At 41.9% G+C, this 19,028-nt stretch overlaps 1 protein-coding gene across 1 annotated transcript in view; it reads left to right on the top strand.

Annotated features, from left to right (window-relative positions):
* SORCS1 (sortilin related VPS10 domain containing receptor 1) overlaps window positions 1–19,028 on the top strand; it is a 682,844-nt gene that overhangs the window by 548,348 nt on the left and 115,468 nt on the right. Inside the window, exon 10 of the mRNA XM_007941533.2 lies at window positions 10,840–10,986. Within this exon, the coding sequence (XP_007939724.1) occupies window positions 10,840–10,986 (147 nt within the window). The remainder of the gene's footprint in view (window positions 1–10,839; window positions 10,987–19,028) is intronic.

The raw sequence follows: 19,028 nt of genomic DNA, 5'->3' as shown, positions 1-19,028 counted from the left end.
TGATGGGCTCAAGTATAGCAGGAATTGTGGGGCTGGCGCGGGATCGGGCAGTGTTTCGTTCTGCTGTGCATGGGGTCGCTATGAGTCGGAAACGACTCGATGGCAGTTAACAACAACAACAACAACAATCCTTGTGCTTCCTCTTTGTCTCTCTCTTGCAGTTGACTATCTGTAGGGAAACTGCTGGCTCCTATTATCATCACTTTGAGCAGTGGTGTGGCTGCATCATTTAAAGGTGTTCTGCATCCTGGGGCCCGGGAAGAGGAATCTTTGTTTTATTAGCCTGACAGTTCATAGCAACTTGAATTGAAATTGATGTGATCAGACCGGCAGTGCCATATCTGCTGATTACCTAGATAGAAAGAATATTGGCTAACACGGAACCTGGCACAAATATTCCCTTAAATCTGATTGTTCTGAGTAGCAGGAAGCTGAGAGCCATCCAGCATGAATTTCCCAGTGGAATTGCAATGAATGATGAGTACTTAGAGATAAATGAAAACTAAGAAAATCCATAAATGAATTAATAAGGAGCAGAGATGAGGAACATATGAGGTGGGGATGACTGAGATAGGAAAAGTGGAGTGCACCTCTGCTCAGATTCAAGGGTAACCGAGAAGGATGGCATTCTTTGTATGCTGCTGCATGAGTTACCTGTTGTTCCTGTATTATGCGTTCTTTAAGCTTTTTCAGCAGAGACAAGCTGTACACATGTGCTTACAGATGGCTCTGTATTGGGGATCTGTATTGTTGATGAGTCTTTCTGGGAAATGCAGACGGAAGCCCAGTTCTTGTTAATGTCATTTTGTTTCCATACACACACTAGAAATGCTGTAGTCTCCGTGCTAGAACCCAGAGTTGTATGTAATGGGATAGGGAAGTATTAGGGGGCAAAGTCTTGGAGACCTCATGTGGTTTAGTTATTGAAATTTTCCCTTGGTATAAGCTGGTCATTCAATGTGGACCCTTTTCAAAAGAGTTAAAAGATGAGAACTAGTAAAACTGGCTATAGAACGAAGATGCTAGAAAATTCTTTTTGTTGATGAAATTTCATAATAATAATAGCTTACATGTTGGGTACCATGTCCATGATTGGTCAAGTAGAGCATCAGTGAGAAAGAGGAAGACCCTCAATAAGATGGATTGGCACAATGGCTGCAGCAGTGGGCTCAAGCATAACAATGATTATGAGGATGGCCCAGGACCACTTGGTACTTTGTTCTGTTGTACGTAGGGTCACTGTGAGTCGCACCTGACTCGATGGCACCAACAACCACACCAAGCACATTGGGGTGCCATTATATGTTAGGCACCATGGAAAGACCTTTGTATAATTACCTCATTCAATCTTTATATTAACTTCATGGCATAGGAACTATAATCAGTCCCCTTTCAAACCTAAGTAAATGGAGACAGAGAGAGTGCAGTCACTTTTCTAAGATTACAAAGCTAATAAGTGGCAGAGTTAGGATTCAGATCATAAAGCATGCAAACTCTCAACTACGAAGTATCTTGTCTCTCCAAAAAGAACAGTATTGCCACTTGTGTTTGATTAAAGCTAAGTAATGGCTCAAAAATTGAAAGACACTGACATGGATGATAAATAGTGGTAGAGTTGCCTAACAGAAGAAGAAACCAGACTGAAAGAAGCAAATGATCTGGGGGAAATCCACTGTGGACAGAACCAGCAGCTGATTGCTCTGCACGTTCCTCCCCCCCACTACTTTCTGAACCATGCCCAGAGCCCACAGTTAGACATTAATTCAGGCAGTTTCTATGGGTGGCTCTCAGTATTGTCTAGTGGGTGTGTTTGGGTAAGAGGAGCCCAGAAATAGATGTCCTAAACCTTGTCATTTCTAAATAGCACCAGAGCTCCAATGGCATCATGAGGAATGGGTAACAGAGGACATCTGCCTGCCTGATGGTGGCCAAAACAAAAGGGATGTGACAAGTGTGTCTGAGATGCATGATTCCTAGTGTGTTTGCATGGCATGGATGATGAGAAGGGGGTATGACAGTTTTGGACAATATCTCCCCTCCTCTGGGAAGAGAATATTAATTAATGATGGTGAAGAGCACTTAGGCATAATAGACAATGACAGTTTACCCTATCTGAATGGAAAGGGTTGTGTTGCGAGTGAAACCAGTTGGCTGACAAATTCAAGATGCACAGTATATGTGTGTACATGAGTGAAGCTGCAAAGAACATCACAAAAAGTGTAACCAGTGACCAGTGCATGCTCTGTCACACACATAGAGTCCCCTGCACACAGAGTATCCTCTCTTTAAAAGAGAAAGCTAAACAGAAATGGCATTGGAGCTTACACCAGGAATTCTTGGGGGAAAAATTGCCCCTAACAGCTTGGAGTAGGATTGTGTTAGACTGGGTTCTCTAGAGAAACAAAAAACAGTAAAGCTTATATAGAGAGAGAGAAAGAGAGAGAGAAATTTATCTTAGGAAAATGGCTCATACACTATAGAAGCTGACAAGTCCAAAGTTCCTGGATCAAACATCAAGCTGGAGGCTTTTCCTGGCTCTTGCAACCGCAGGGGCTGAGGAGTTCGAGGCTGGCAGGCAGTACACTGGCTGTTGACTCCAACGAATGACGAATCCAAGATCTCCAAGCCAAATGGTGCACTGTTCACTCACGGACAGTTGTAGGAAGCACAACAGAATCCCGATCCACAGAAGAATGTCCCTTTTCCAAGGATGTCCTTGGATATACTGGAAGCAGGCCACACCCCTAGGGAAACTCCCCTTCAACAGATTGGCCACTCAGAATATAGTCATCTGATTCCATCATGGGAACAACCACACCACAACAGCTCAAACCACACAGAATTCTGGTTCAGCCAAGTTGACACACAACTCCAACTATCACAAGGATGTAGAGAAGAAAGATACTCACCTACCCTGGACACATTTACTACAGGATATAGAAAGTATCGTCCAGTTATTTAAGGCTGCTCTCTCCCTGGGAGGAGATGCTGCCTGATCAGGCAACAGGGAGGAAAAGGACACTTAGACATTTTTTGGCAAATGGATTCCTTGATTATAGAAGCACTCCCTGAGTGCTGCTGAGGGTGTGTCTTCTGGCTAGGACCCCCTCTTTACAAGGAAAAAAGCTGTACTCCCAAAAGCCCCAAAGAAATCATGGCCACGGAAATGTTCTCTTTCTTGCCACAGTTGTTGTCTCAGCTTTTTTTATTCTTTTCAATCTTAGCACTTAAGATTTGTAATTCCAGTCTTAGAGAGAAAGAGAGGGAGAAAGGATTTCATCAAGAGCAGAGTCAGAAGTAAGCAAAAACTTCTGGGCGAGGCACCTCTCAGCCTCTGTGTAGAACGTAAGTGAGATTGGATCTGGAGCCAGCACTCCAGAGAGTAACATCACCAAACAAAGAAGGTGTCTGGGGTTCTGCCCTTAAATCCCCAGAGAAATCCCAATTCTCAGTACCCAGTGAATTCTAACTCTTCTAAAACATTGGTTGAATGAATAGATAGTTGTTTAGATATTCTAGGTACAATATCCTCAGTGCTTAGAAGAGTGCATGATACATAGTAGATGCCCAATGAATATTTATTGAAGGGATATTTATAGATGTACTGAAAATGAATAAAAAGCAGTGGTCTCTAAGTATGATATTTCTCTCCACATACTCTATGATGAGAGAGAAGTCTTATGACATAGTATAGCCACAGAGTATAGCCGCAGGCTAATTTGAAGCACAGCTAAGGTTTGTTGGTGGTATGACTTTAGACAAGTGATTGATCTCATCCAAACCTCAGTTTTCCTCTAAGTAAAATGAGGATAAGAATGACTACTGCTTACAGTGTGGTCAGTGAAGCCCTTCACTTCATACAATCTCATACTTGATTAAAAACTCAGTAAATTGTCATTTTACTGTTGTTGTACCTTTTAATACACACTCTTAGTACCTGTTGTTGCTGTTAGGAGCCTTCAAGTTGTCTCACTCATAGCAGCTGTATGTACCACAGGGCAAAACACTGCCCAGTCTGGCACCATTTTCACACTCGTTGCTATCTTTGAGCTCCTTTTTGCAGCCACTTTGTCAATCCATCTTTCTGAGGAGCTTCCTTTTTTTTTCACTAACCATCTACTTTACCAGTTATGCTGTCTTTCTCCAGGGACTGATACCTCCTGATCACATGTCCAACGTGTGTGAGAGAAAGTCTCATCATCCTTATCTCTAAGGAACATTCTGGCTATACTTCTTCCAAGACAGATTTGTTCATTCTACTGGAAGTCCATAGTGTATTCAGTATTCTTCATCAACACCATAATTCAAAAGTATCAATTCTTCTTTGGTCTTCCTTAGTCATTATTCAGCTTTCACATGCATATGAGACAGTAGAAAATACTATGTCTTGGGTCAGATGCACCTTAGTCTTCAAAGTGACATCTTTGCTTTTTAATCTAAAGAGGTCTTTTGCAGCAGATTTGCCCAATGGAATACATTATTTGATTTCTTGACTGCTATGGATCCAAATAAAATGAAATTCTTAATAACTTCAATATTTTCTCCATTTATCGTGATGTATTTCTGTTTACTTTATGTTGAGGTGTAATTGGTACCAAAGACTATGGTCTTTGACTTTCATCAGTAAGTGTTTCAAGTTCTCTTCACTTTAGCAAGTAAGGTTATATCATCTGCAGGTTGCAGGTAGTTAGCAAGCCTTCCTTCAATCCTGATGCTGCATTCTTCTTCGCATGCCCTACCTTCTCAAAAACATACAGATTCCACAGTTTCTACGTGTTCAATTTAATGGCACTGATTACATTTTTCAAGTTATACAACCATCCTCACCCTCCTTTTCCAAGTAGTTCTCTCATTAACATCAACTCACTGCCCCCTAATTTCCTATCTAATCTTTAGAGTTGCTGTCAGTAGGATCCCATATAGATACTTCTTAAAAGAGCAAAATGCTCAAGGCAGACCTTTTTTTTTTTTTCCTAATTAAGCCTAAACTATTGTTTGGTTTTAATATGATTTCAGGGGATATTTTTGGTTTAATATCTAAAGATGATCTCAAGGCAGTAGTTTCAGGGGTTTATAAATCCTCCAAGGCTCCAGAAAGTCAGGAGTCCATGAGAATGTGAAATTCTATTCTGCATTTACCTTCTTTTTATTGGAATTCTTCTATGGAATCTTTAATCAAAATGCTCAGTAATGATAGCCAGGCACCATTCATTTCTTCTAGTCTCATGGCAAAGGAGGCATTCCATACCCTCCTCCTATTCTTGACTCTCCTCCTTCCTCTGTTGTTCCAGGTGAATAAATAACAAATGCTGTGCCTTGGGTGGCTGCTTGCTGCGGTGGTTAAATTTGTGTGTCACTTTGGCTGGGCCTGGGTGAGTGGATGGGCAGCTGAATATAGTTTTTCCCCATAGTGAAATTGGTAATTAACTCCATGGTGGCATCTATTGGAGTAGCTGCTTTGGATATGTGGTCTGCATCCTGTATGTAAGAAACATCTTTGGGAATGGTCTCTAGCTTATGGCAGCTTGAACCCTGCACGTAGTCGTGTGGTTGTTCAGCAGCCTGCCGTGCTCTGCCAATCCTGGGACTTTAATGGACTTGAATCAATGGCCTGCCGTGTGGTTTGGTACCATCGGAACTGTGCCATTTATTTGTCAACCTTGGGCTTGTTAGCCTCAGCAGCCAGTAGCTGCCTGAGTGAAGAGATGCCTCTAGCTTCAGTGGGTCAGGAGCAAGAGGCAGAGCTGAAGCCTAAGGTTGAGAGGCTTTCACACAACCCCTAGAGCCTGGCACTTTGAACTTAAACTTCTAGCTTCCCAAACTGTAAGAGAATAAACTCCTGTTTGTTCAAGCCATCCCACTGGTAGTATATTCCTGTCAGAGTGGCACTACGTAACCAGAATACTTACAATACCTATTACTAATTTAATTTAATTATTAATTTGGATCAGATGCACCTAACCCATGCCATGGTATATTCAGTCACTCAATATACACACAAAAGCTGGAATAAAGAAAGCCAACAAGGAATTTTTGAATTATGCCTTTGAATTATAGTGTTGGCTAAGAATTTTGAATATACCATGAATTGCCAGAAGAATGAACAAATCTGTCTTGGAAGAAGTACAATCATAATACTTCTTAGAAGAGAGGATGGTGACACTATGTCTCACATACTATGTACATATTATCAGGAGGGACCAATCCCTGGGGAAGGGCATCATGGTTGGGAAAGTAGAGGATCAGCGAAAAAGAGGAAGACCCTCAACAACATGGGTTGGCACTATGGCTGCAACAATGGGCTCAAACATAACAATTGTGAGAATGATGCAGGACCAGGCAGTGTTTTGTTCTGTTGTACTTAGGGGCACTGAGTTGGAACCCACTCAACGGCACCTAACAGCAACAACAATGATTATTTTTAAAGAAGCACTATGGTGGATTGAATGACAACTCAAGGGTTACATTAGACTAACCCACTGCTGTCGAGTTGATTCAGACTCATAGAGACCCCCATTGGGTTTCTAAGTCCATAAATCTTTATAGAAGTAGATTTCACCATCTTCCTTCAATGGAGCAGCTGGTGGGTTTGAACCACCAACCTTCTGGTTAGTAGTCAAATGCCTGATTCACTGAGCCACAAGAGCTCCTTTACATTAGACTGTTGTTGTTGTTGTTGTTGTTTTGTGCCATCATGTCAGACCTGACTCATAGCGACCCCTCCTTGGGTTTCTGAAGTGGTATCATTAGACGGTTGTTGTTGTTATGTGCCATCAAGTCAGACCCGAATCATAGTGACCCCTCCTTGGGGTTCCGAAGCGGTATCATTAGACTAGGAGACCATAATTTCAGAGAGATCACAGAGAAAAACATGATGAATTAACTTGTGGTAAGGGGCACTAGAGACATTTCTGTGAAGACTGATGCCCTACAGAAGCTTTCTCTCCTGTTGACAGGCAAGATGTAGGTGCCATGTATATGAGAGACAAATTGGAGGACGGAGAAGTGTTGGAGAAAGTTTGGATGAAAGAGATTCTTATTTCTGGAAAAGGTTTATTGACCCGGGCCTTGGGGAATGAATAGACAGAAGAGGTTGTCTGAGTGAGTGTGTGTGTGTGTCAGGCCTATACATATGAAAACAGCAAGATAAAGGAAGGGAAGGTAGCGTTTTGAGATCATCATGCTGGGGCACAGTATGAGTGCTGATGTGTATTGATTGGGCTTGAGGTTTGAGCTATACCACTCATCTTTAAAGTCTAGTCAAAATATTTAGTTTTTATAATATTAAACCAAAACTAAACTCACTGCTGTTGAGTCAATTATGCCTCATAGTGGCCTTTTAGAACAAAGTTGAACTTTCCCATAGGGTGTCTAAGGCTGTAAATGTCTATGGAAGCAGATTGCCACATCTTTCTGCTATAGAGCAGCACATGGGTTCAAACTACTGACCTGTCTGTTAGCAGCTGAGTACTTAACTCACCATTCCATCACTAGGGCTCCCATATGATGTTAGAGAATAAGAAATAGCTGTTAATTACCTTCAAGACTTCCTGTAATGAACTCCCCCATTTGAGAGGCAAAGAGACAAAAATGTCTTCCTAATACATTCAGCATTCTGAGCATCTTTATGCAGAATTCTGAAGGACAGACAAGGTAATAGTCTTCCCTGCAGAAAGACAGCCTCTCAACAGGGGGGTGTGCCATTCCCATGAAAATATCTATCCTTGGAAACTCTGTGAGTACATGAAGGCATATCTTCCATAGGGAATACTCCTTTTCTGGGTCCCATCCCATCCCCCGGGCAGACTCATTCCACAAATATGCATGTAGTGGAAACAGAGAAGTTGTTTGGCAACATAAACATGTCCACTCATCCTCAATGAAGCACATTTCACATTGTTTTTGATAGCTCTTGTAGAGTCATGCTAATACCTGTTCAGCATCCCAGCAGCACGCAGGCCTCCCCTGACAGGCAGGTGGTGGGCGCGTATGAGGGACACTGACTGGGAATTGAACCTGGCTCTCCCACATGGAGAGAGAATTCTACCAATGAATCACTAATTCACATACACACATGCACATATGTGTACGTGCATGCATATGCACACAGACGTACACACACATCTATTTTTAGGTACCAACCCTGCCCCCTTGATATCTGAAGTCCTACAATGAGACAGTAGACATTCCAGGTAATCTGTGAGACCTCCCAAAAGAGCCCTTGACAACCTCCTGCCTAGAGATTGTGGTGAGGCTACAGAAAGATAGATTTCTCAGGCTCAGAGCAAGAGGAGCGGCGAATGACGCAAAAGCCAAGGAACAAGGGTGACCATCTTTGTAGACCGGGAGGGGAAGAGAAAGCACTTCAGATGGGATTTTCACATTGTTCAAGTGCCTCCGCTGCCAGAGGAGAACAAGCAGGCCCTCTGCAGCTCTCTCCCCTGTTGTCACACATTCCCTCTGCTTTGCCAAGTTTTTATTCCTCAAGATAAACCCGAAGGCCAAGCTGCCAGAGGTGAATTACAAAGCGCAGCGCTCTGCTCAGGTGGCATTTGATAATGGCAGGCAGTCAGGGGCCAATAAAGGCACCATTTCAGCAAATCGAATGAACCAGGTACTAAACACGTGTCACCCTGTTCGACACCCTTACCAAAAAGGTAGAGGGCAGGAAGGAAAGCGAGCAATGCAACTTCTTGAATAGGCAACATTTTTATTCCTTTTGCACTTACGCTAACCCTTTAGAAGGGTGAATGGCTAAGATCGAGTCATTTCTCATTTCTGGGATGGTGAAGCTTCATTTGCTCAGACTTGTTGGAGGGAAGGCTGGTATGACTTTGAAAATTCTGATTTATGAAATTCAATTTTTACACAACTGGCAGGTTAGTCGTTTTTAAGTATGCAGCGGCTTCTCAAACATGCAAAGCCAGCATGAGATTCCCTGGTGAGAAGCTCTTATGGAGCACCTGTAGAAATTAACTCAGTGTTATTTGTAATTAACACACTGTTGTTGGGAGGGAGAATGCTCCTGGAGTTTACACCTTCCACCTTTGTTGAGGATTGACAATGTGTCAGAAACTGTTCTGACTACTCTTAATTGCCCAGAATGTGGCTTATTTTCCTCTGCAGTCCAAGGTATTCCTCCCAACAACGCGTTTATACCCTTTATCTGCTTAACAAACTTTCCATTCCAGTTGCATACAAAGCTGGCCCAACTCTACATTTTCCCAGATGCCAGATCAGCAGGTACAAACTAATGAGATCTGACTGTGGCAAGAGCAAAGGCAACATGTGCATATTCTATTGATCAAAACCCAACCTTTGAATTGACAAATCCAGAGCTATTTGTTGAAATAATGTTAGAAGTCAGACATATTTGATGGTGAATCCCCGCTCTTATGAACTTAATCACTTAAATTTTGTCTTCACCTCAGTGTCCTCATCCACATAATGGATTTGTTGTTAGTTACTGGACACAATGCTTGGTCCATGACAGGGACTGGCAAGATGGCAGCTAGTACTCCACTCTTCTGCTTAATAATTGTCATGCTGTGATGTAAAGGACCTGGATTAAGTCAAAGAGATTTAAATATACTTGCGAGCTTTGGGTGTTCCAGAGAGCCACTTAATCTAACTTTTCACTTCCTCATCCTCAAAAGAGCCTGATGGTACCTATAGCTCATAGCACTCATGAGAATTAAGTGTGATGCTGTGTAGATAGTTCTGGAATGCAGTACTCGCCATATCTCAGTCCCGTCCACTCTGCCCCCCCCCCCCAGTTTTTCTGAGTAATAATCATTCCAAGTAGAATCAAATACTCATGAAGTGTTTGATAAACACTAAAACAGCTGGAGAATAGAATGCACAGTAACTGCTTTGTTACTGCATGATTTTTGACAACTTACCAATTATAACCTCTTTCCTAACATACAGAAGAGGGGAGGTGGTTCTGTTTCCAAGCTAAATAAAACCCACCAGCCACTCCTCGGAAGGAAGGTTGGGCAGTCTACTTCCATAGTGATACTGCCTCGGAAACCCAAGGAGGGGTCGCTATGAGTCGGGGGCGACTCGACAGCACATAACAACAACAACAACAATTTTGATGGGGAGAATGGAGTTATAGGAATGGAGTAGGGGTTATCTGATAGTTGAGGAAAGCCATTGTTTCTTCAAAAGGTTTTTCCTTATATTCAGTGTACTTTGGTGACTTAATACAGCTATCTTTTATAGAAAAAAAGGGAACAGTAATTGAATCAAGATGTTTACTGTTTGTTATATCTTACATGAAGGAGTTCCTGGTGGCAAAGTAGTTAAGGATTTGATTGCTAACTGAAGGATCAGCAGTTCAAATCCACCAGCTTCTCCTGGGAGAATGATGTGGCAGTCTGCTTCCATAAAAATTACAGCCTTGGAAATGTGTTAGGAGTGGTTCTGCTCTGTCCTAAACCATCACTATGAGTTGGAACCAACATGATGGCAATGGGTTTTTGGATGGTTATTTAGCATTTACTCTACAGCAGAATTGGAACCACTATCATTTATCTAGTGTCAACTACAGGCTACTTCCTTAGAGGAAATAGGAAGCTCTATTAACCCTGTGTTATTACCCCAACCCCCCAATAGCATCAGAGGCACTGATTTCTTGCTTTCTATCCCAAAGCCCAGGGAATCATTATATCTAATCATTACCTTTACTCTCTCCATCCTCATCCTCACTTTCCTCCAAGGCAAGTACTCTCAGCTGAATTTGACAGCCTGTTTTGTTTTCTGTTTTAGTTTAAGGTAAACAAATATGTCCCTTCTCAAGTTGATGTATTTTTCAGCCATGTCAATTTTTCCCAGGTAGCAGGGATAAAGGGAATGTTCTTGGCTAACAAGAAGATTGACAACCAAGTGAAGACTTTCATCACATATAACAAAGGCAGAGACTGGCGTTTGCTGCAGGCACCAGACACGGATCTAAGGGGGGACCCTGTGCACTGCTTGCTGGTAAGTCTTCTAATGAACAGAACACCCCAGTGCAGTGGAAGGCTGGAGAGTGGGTGCTGAATAAGCAGATGAAGATTGCTTGGGGGCTGCTTGAACCAAAGAGGCAGGGAAGAACGTGGGGACAGAGGGTGGTGGAGACTCATCATTGCTCTGTAGGAAGGCCAGAGAGCCAAGAGACCACCAACAAGATCCTCACTTAATCCCAGCATCCTCAGTTCCAGGCCAAGTTCTGATAAGGACCTCAAGTGGTAGTCTAAGGGGGAATATGATAGTTACCATATATGGTAAGGTTCTGCCCCGACCACCTTACTTTCCCATAAGTAACCTTTTACAGATCTAGTGATACATAAATAAATCCAGTGGTAGAGTTTATGAACTGAATGCAGAATTGTGTAGGTACATTTTCCAGTGAAGACATCTAATTACATTTTTATAGAAGATCATGACTTAAAAAAGAATGAGAGCCACTGATCTTGACCTATTATTGGTTCTGTTTATGATAAGTCTATTCGTTTACATCTCATTCTACAAACCAGTGGTTGGCAAACTATGATCAGTCCACTTTCTCTAAGTGTCATTGGAACAGTCACATCTACTCATTCATGCACTACTATGTGCTCCAATGGCAGAGACCATATGGTTTATAAAGCCTAACATACTTATTATCCGGCTTTTTTACAAGAAAAAAATTTGCTGATGACCTCTATAAAGCATGTCTTCCTTTCAGTTGTCTTTCTTGTGGGCAATAAGTAGATTCAGCAGGAATTTCTTTATACATTTGACCACCTGATGAGGTCCAAGAGAGGTATCAAAGATAGTTCTTGCCTTCAAGGAGTTTGGTATCTATGTGAGTGAGACTAGGTTAATACACAAAACATTGTAGGATTACATATTACTTCTGTAGCTTTGGTGCCGGTTCCAATGCCTGACACACAATAGATACTAAGTGAATGCAGAAGGAAGGGAGGAAGAGATGGGTTGCAAAATAATAGTAAGTGCTGTATAACAATTAAGAAGTTATGTTTAAATTCAAAGAAAAATGAGACAAGTATGTCAATCTAAAAGGGAAGCATGCTAGTTTTATCAAAAAGCACTTGGTTTACATATAGATGCTATATATATATATCATGTGTTCACATGTTACATACAATTCAGACTGTGATGTTGTCCACATTCCACATGCAGCTTGGTTCCTTCCATCCAACGAGATCTGCACAGTTACTTTGCAGGTTCATCTCGCACAGCTGTAGGTGCGTCACCCTCCTACTCGAGAAGCTGCCAGCAGCCATAGCTTGACCTTATTAGTTGCAGAGGATATCACAGTTGTCATTATTCATCAGGGAAGCAGTCTAAAATTCAGCCTTCCACTCAGCTTCCATCCTGATTACTGGCAACTTAAGGGGGGAAGAGCCAGTTGTTACAGTAAGTGCACAGAGCTGATGACAGTAAGTAAATGTAGCAGTTATTTACTGAATACCTACTCTATGCAAGGCACAATTCAGTGACATTTTAAAAACCAGGCCACCTTCCTAGTTTAGCTTTCCCTAGTTGGGGCATTGGGATATTTAGCCAAAGACGCACAGGCTGTGCCAGTGCCTTCATGTTGTCCCAGCGTGCACTGTGGAGTTGAACTGCCTAGGAGAGAGAATTAACCATGAGGTTTCCCTGGGCACTGTGGCATTATAAATAGATTATTAGAAACAACTTGGACACAGAGTACTTAGTAAGATGTTCCCTGCTTAAGCCTCCACTCTGTCAGGAAGTACTATTGCTGTACCTCTAAACCATAAATGCAATCTCAGCCTACCTCTCCATTTTCACTGTGACCATCCTAACTCATGTCACCATCACTTCTCACCTGCTATACAGTAATGGGTTCTTAACTAGTCTTCCTATCTCTACTCTTACCTCCTGACAATCCATTCTCTAAACAGTAGCCAATGGGACCTTTCTTTCAAATCAATATTATTGAGGTAAAACATATGTAAAATGTACCCATTTAAAGAGTATTTTGATGAGTTTAAACAAATATATATACCCATGTAACCAATGTAACACTCAGGAGAGAACATTTTCATCACCCTACACAATTCCCTTGTGTCCCTTTGCAGTCAGTACCCCTGTCCCTAGACAAAGTCAAAGTCAGATCTGCTTTCCTTCACTGTACGTTTGTTTTCTCTTTTCTGAAATTTTATATACATGTGCTTGAAAAGAATGACATCATGTGCTGCATTTACTTAAGCCTTCTGATGCCTTTATAACTCAGGCAGAATGACATGCAGATCCTTTACCATGGCCTGCAGGTTGCCACGTGGTCTGACCCCTGTCTACTTCTGTCTCTCCAGCTTCTTGGCATCCTTCCTTGTGCACATGCCACATGGGAGGTCTTCGTTACACATCATCACCTCACCACACACATTTATGCCTCCAGGTCTTTGCATTTGCCACTGTTTGTCTTAGGATGCATTCCTTCCTCTGGCTTTTTCTTGCTTGATTACCTTGTCCTCACAGAGCTTTCTTGCACCTTCCTCTCAAGTTGTCCTTGGCCCAACTCTTCTTGCTTTATGATCCTCATCACTCTCTAAAATCATCACAAGGATTTGTTGACTGTCTTCTATCCCTTGCTCTGATATACTATAAGCACCATAAGTATATGGACAGTAAATGTCTTTTTGTCCACCATGTGGCCGGCTCCAATAGTTGTACCTGGCAGGTGGTAGGTATGACAAATCTGTAGTTGTATGGGTATCATGTTTGTTCGGAGTAGGCACACCATTGAGAGGTGTTGTTGAGTTTCACATTTGGACTCTAGTGGAAGCCTTCTCTTTCCACTGAAAGTCACACTGAAGGATTTATCATCCTGTTTACCTTCTGAAGCTCATGGGCTCACATTGTCCCCAAAGTACAGAATCAGTAGGCTTATTAAGATTGGAGAAAGATGAATTAATGGGATATAGATATATGGTACCCAGGAGTCTTCCAGCCTTCCTCCCTCATTAGCCCTGTTGTTTAATGTACCTCCAATCTGAGCTTTAGAAAACAGCCTACAGAGTGAGAAGGGAAAATGGCAAAGAGGAGAGACAAAATCACTTTATAAAAATCTGCCAAAGTCACAAAATAGGAAAGAAAATCTTTGAGCTGCAGGAGACCTAAACTGTTAACAACCTTCTTTAGGCTCGGGAGCTGGTGGCAGAGAGGAGATAAAAAGTGATTTTAGATTGTGAGTGCTTGGGAAGTGACGGTGTCACCAAAAGCACAGACTAGTGATTAGAAAAGAGATTTTCCAGCAGGGCTGTTACAAATGTGGAACAAGTTCAGAATTACAGCCCCAAATGGAATGTTCCTGATAAAATATATTCGATAGAAATGAGACATCCAGGGTAATTTGGGGCTATATTTTTAGGACTTTTAGGCTGATTGCCCACAGGGCTCAGCTGGGATTTCTTTCCACCGAAGCCTGCATGGTACAATTAGATGGGATATTACAGGTCAGGGTCCACCTGCCTCCAAAGCCTCAGGATTTGGCTCCCAAGAGGCAAAATATGAGCTGAGCTGCATCTGTGACAAATCCTTGGGCCCCTAGGGAAAGTGCAGCATTTCCGGGAGAGAGGCTTTGACTTCTTTATGGATTCCGTTGGCAGTTTCCTACCAGAGCGAAGCATCTACTTGTCCCAAGAGATTGTGAGCTCTGCTTTCCCACTCCCGTGTACTGGCTATGACTCAACATGTATGTGCCGGATTGTAGACACAGGGATAGAAGACAGTCACAGTGCGCCAGGCCCAGCCCATTCATTCGTCTAAGCCCTCCCTCTTCTCTGTCACTGATTCTTCTAAAGATCTGTAGATTCCTGTATCTCATTAACTGTTAGGAACAACTGGAATGAGGGGTGGTTGGGGATACTATTTGGGAATTCAGCTGCTGCCTTATTACTTATGAATGCTCTAGCCTGGTTTTCAGTACAATGTTCAGATTATAAGCTCTGTGGTTAAAGATACCATGAAGATGAGATATGAAAACTTGATTCAAAGGCTGGGAGAAAAGAGGAAATAGTATATGAAACAAGTTGATCCTCAACTAATCTGATATTTTTAAAAGTTGATTTACTTCCTGGATGACTTGGGATATGTCTTCCATCATTTAGTAATTCCCATTTGCCTTCTACAGTGCTTACATAGTTGCTAGTTAGTAATTCAGTTAAATCCAGCATTTTTGAACACTAACAATGGCCAATAAAATCAGGAAGGGAGTGTGTCAGGGTTGTATCCTTTCACCATACTTATTCAATCTGTATGCTGAGCAAATAACCTGAGAAGCTGGACTATATGAAGAAAAGTGTGGCATCAGAGTTGGAGGAAGACGCATTTACCACCTGTGATATACAGACGGCACAACTTTGCTTGCTGAAAGTGAAGATGACTTGATGCACTTATTGATGAAGATTAAAGGCTACAGTCTGCAATATAGATTACACCTCAACATAAAAAAAAAAAAAAAAGGAAATCCCCACAAATGGACCAATACGGAGCATCACAATAAATGGAGAAAAGATTGAAGTTGTCAAAGATTTCATGTTGCTTGGTTCCACAATCAACACCAATGGAATCAGCAGTCAAGAATTCAGACAACTTAATGCACTGGGCAAATCTGCTGCAAAAGACCTCTTTAAAGTGCTGAAGAGCAAAGATGTCTCTTTGAAGTCTAGGGTGTACCTAACTCAAGCCATTGTATTTTCAGTTGCCTCATATGCATGTGAAAGCTGAATAATGAATAAGGAAGACTGAAGAAGAGTTGGTGCCTTTGAATTATGTTAGCAAAGAATACTGAAAGTACCATGGACTGCCAGAAGAACTATCATATCTGTCCTGGGGACAGTGCAGCCAAAATGCTCCTTGGAAGCGAGAATGGCCAGACTTCATCTCACCTACTTTTGTCATGTTGTCAGAAGGGACCATTCCCTCGAGAAGGATATCATGCTTGGTAAAGTGGAGGGTCAACAAAAAAGGGTAAGGCTCTCAATAAGATAGACTGACACAGTGGCCGTGATGATAGGCTCAGGAATAGAGAGGATTGTGAGGCTGGCACAGGACCAGGCAGTGTTGTGTTCTGCTGTGCAAGGGGTCGCTATGAGTTGGAGCTGACTCGATGGCACTTAACAACACAGCACCAACAACAGTGGCAAAGGCTTTTGTTAGATGAAGTTAGATGTAAAAGAATAAGGCAAGAGGGAGGTACTGAAGATCTGGAAGTCTATTGATGGGTCTCAAAGGTTTGTGAATTCCCAGAAATTGAATGTGAAACTCTGTGTGTACTTACCTTTGTCTGCTTTTTCTTGGAAAAGGGTCCTCCTTAACTTCTATCAGAATCTCAGACTTTGTACCTGACTCTGAAACGATTAAAGACTAGGGATCTAGTTGCTCCTCCAGTTGACCATTCACCATCTGCTCTTGTCCTATGACTGTGCGTAACTAAGGGGAAAAGAAGGGCTTCAGCAATGCTGATCCCACCATTCTCTGTGAGTTAGCTACTGGGTCATTTATCATTTCAATATTTAGTCCTGTATCTATCTTCCTAATGGGGAAAAGGGAGGGGAGATAGACAAGGGGAACAGGCTGTTAAGCTCTCTGAAGTTGGAGATTCCTCTGAAAATGTCAAAACAGCATCTGTGACTACTAGCTTATAGTAGGTGCTTAGTACACATTTGCCAATGGTTGTTGTTGTTGTTGTTGTTGTTGTTAGGTGCTCTCGAGTCATTTCCAACTCATAGTGAGCCCACGCACAGCAGAACGAAACACTGCCTGATCCCGTGCCAGCTCCATGATCCTTGCTATACTTGAGCCCATTGTTGCAGCCACCATGTCAGTCCATCTCATTGAAGGCCTTCCCCTCTGTCGTCAACTCTCCACCTTACCAAGCATGACATCCTTCTCCAAGGTTAGCTAATGGTAGGAAGGAAAAGAAAGGCCTGTTAAACTCTCCTGCCTGGTCAAAATGTGCAAAAGACATAGAGAGTACAGTGTGGAGTTCTCTAGAGGCTTACAGTGGCTGGAGAGCCATTATCATAAACCTCTCTATTAATTTTTGGTGATTTGACTTTGACAGATTTCTAAAACTGCTCAGGTTAAAAAGCAAAAAAAAAGTTTAAAGTTAACAAAGTAAGGATGAATTACTTCACATCATTTGTCTTCAAACATTTGTGTAGACTATATAACTTCCTTGAAGAAATGAAAGGGGAAGAAAAAGAAAAAAAACCTACAGAAAATTCTTCTCATACCAGCTGGGGGCAATCCAGTACTACAAATGCGAGAGCAGAGAAAAAAGTGCACCAGAAGGATCATTTCTAATGCTGCTGCCACTATGTGAGCTGGTGGCTTTTCTTCTCACATTAATTTATCTTGGTCCTCTGAAAGCCATGGCAACAATGCAGTGCTGGGATGGCCAGCTGAAAGCATCCTTTTTCCTTTTTTAATTCCAGGCCCCCCATGCCAAAGAATCCTTAGGTGAGGTGGCAGCTTAGCCTCACAGTCTTCCAGACTGATAGATGATGAAGTCTCTGTGGCCAGCAGCTGGCTCGTGATCACAAGCAGGGTGTTCACACTTGACCAGCAATGTCCTGCTCTGTTGAGTGGTGCAAAAGGCCCTCTGTTAAGCCCATATGTCTGTGGATAATCCCCAAGCAATAATGTATTTCTTAGGAATGTCATGGGGAGACTTATAACATTATTTGGATTATGTGGTTTATAGCTGAGCCCATACACTCTGGCATTGCTCTGTGCAAAATAGTAAAGCGATACTTCCATGTCCTAACACAAACAAAACAAAACAAACCCCACAAACATAACTTGATATTCCAAACATTCATTGAGTGTCTTAAGACTCTATGCTAAGTTCTACAGACACACAAAAGTAGTACTTGATGCTTTTTCTTTATAGAGCATATCCCTTGGGGGGACAACACTGTACATATCTGAAATAGATAATACAAGATTGTACCTGGTAAGAGGCCTAGGATAGTCAGAGGAAGGGCAACCTTGATATCCTACAGTTGTTTAGAAAATTGTCCTGGGGAAATGTTTTGGTACTTCTGCTTAATTATGTCTTAGCATCTGTCTGAGCATTAGGCAATGCTGTCCGGGGACCCATGCAACCAAAAACAACACCCATTGTAGTCTTTCTCTTGGGCAAGATGAAGCCAAGTGTGTTTGAGGATGATTTTCTTTATAGGAACTGTCTTCTGTACTCTAGAATATTACATAGTGAGCATTCTCTTTTGAAAGCTTTACCTGCAATTTCAACACAAAACCAGTAATTTATTGCCATTATTATTTCAGGAGAATCTTACTCTCTAGGTTGGCGGTAAGGAAGAGACCCCATTATGATCTGCTGTTTGATTTCATCAGTGTTTTGGCTGCTTTTATTCCTGCGTTTCATTTTTAGTTTGTCATTTAGTCTATCCCATATAAATTTAATCATTCTATCTCGGTTACTCTCCGAATATCTGCTGGCTGAGGCTTACAGAGAGGAATAAAAGTAATAACAGAGATACATTGGTGATTCCAAAAACCCAAGTTGATAAGATTAGAAAGTAATCTTCCTGAGAGATGGAAAAAAGTGTGGGTTCAAACGCAAACTTGTATTTTTTGACAACTCAGAACAAGAACTGTTTTAAAGGCAATTCATATAAGGTTTATTATCCTTTTTCGAAAACTGTTGATATCTTAATCAGGATTTGATCATGGTTTTTGTGAAGATAAACAAGTCCCTTAAATTTTCATTTAAATGATTATTTCTACTGCATTTTGCCTACGAGGATGACTTTTATATTGAATAATACTGACACAGTATCCTGGTACGGACACCATGTAGATTGTTGGGTGAGTATTAGGACAGTTTCATATGCCATACACCTTCTTCTCTACAACTGACACTACTAAGGTCTCATAGTGACTCAGATGCCAGATGACTTCCTCAGAGTCCTTCCAGCCTGGCAGCCTTCTTTCCTGACCGCATCTCCTATTTCTCCTCCTTGGGCTCACCCGTATAC

Source organism: Orycteropus afer, unplaced genomic scaffold (assembly GCF_000298275.1).
Source record: "Orycteropus afer afer isolate SDZICR_OR568_19922 unplaced genomic scaffold, OryAfe1.0 scaffold00082, whole genome shotgun sequence".
Lineage (NCBI taxonomy): Eukaryota > Metazoa > Chordata > Mammalia > Tubulidentata > Orycteropodidae > Orycteropus > Orycteropus afer.
The sequence above is the reverse complement of the archived record's forward strand: the minus strand, read 5'-3'. Positions and strand labels throughout refer to the sequence as shown.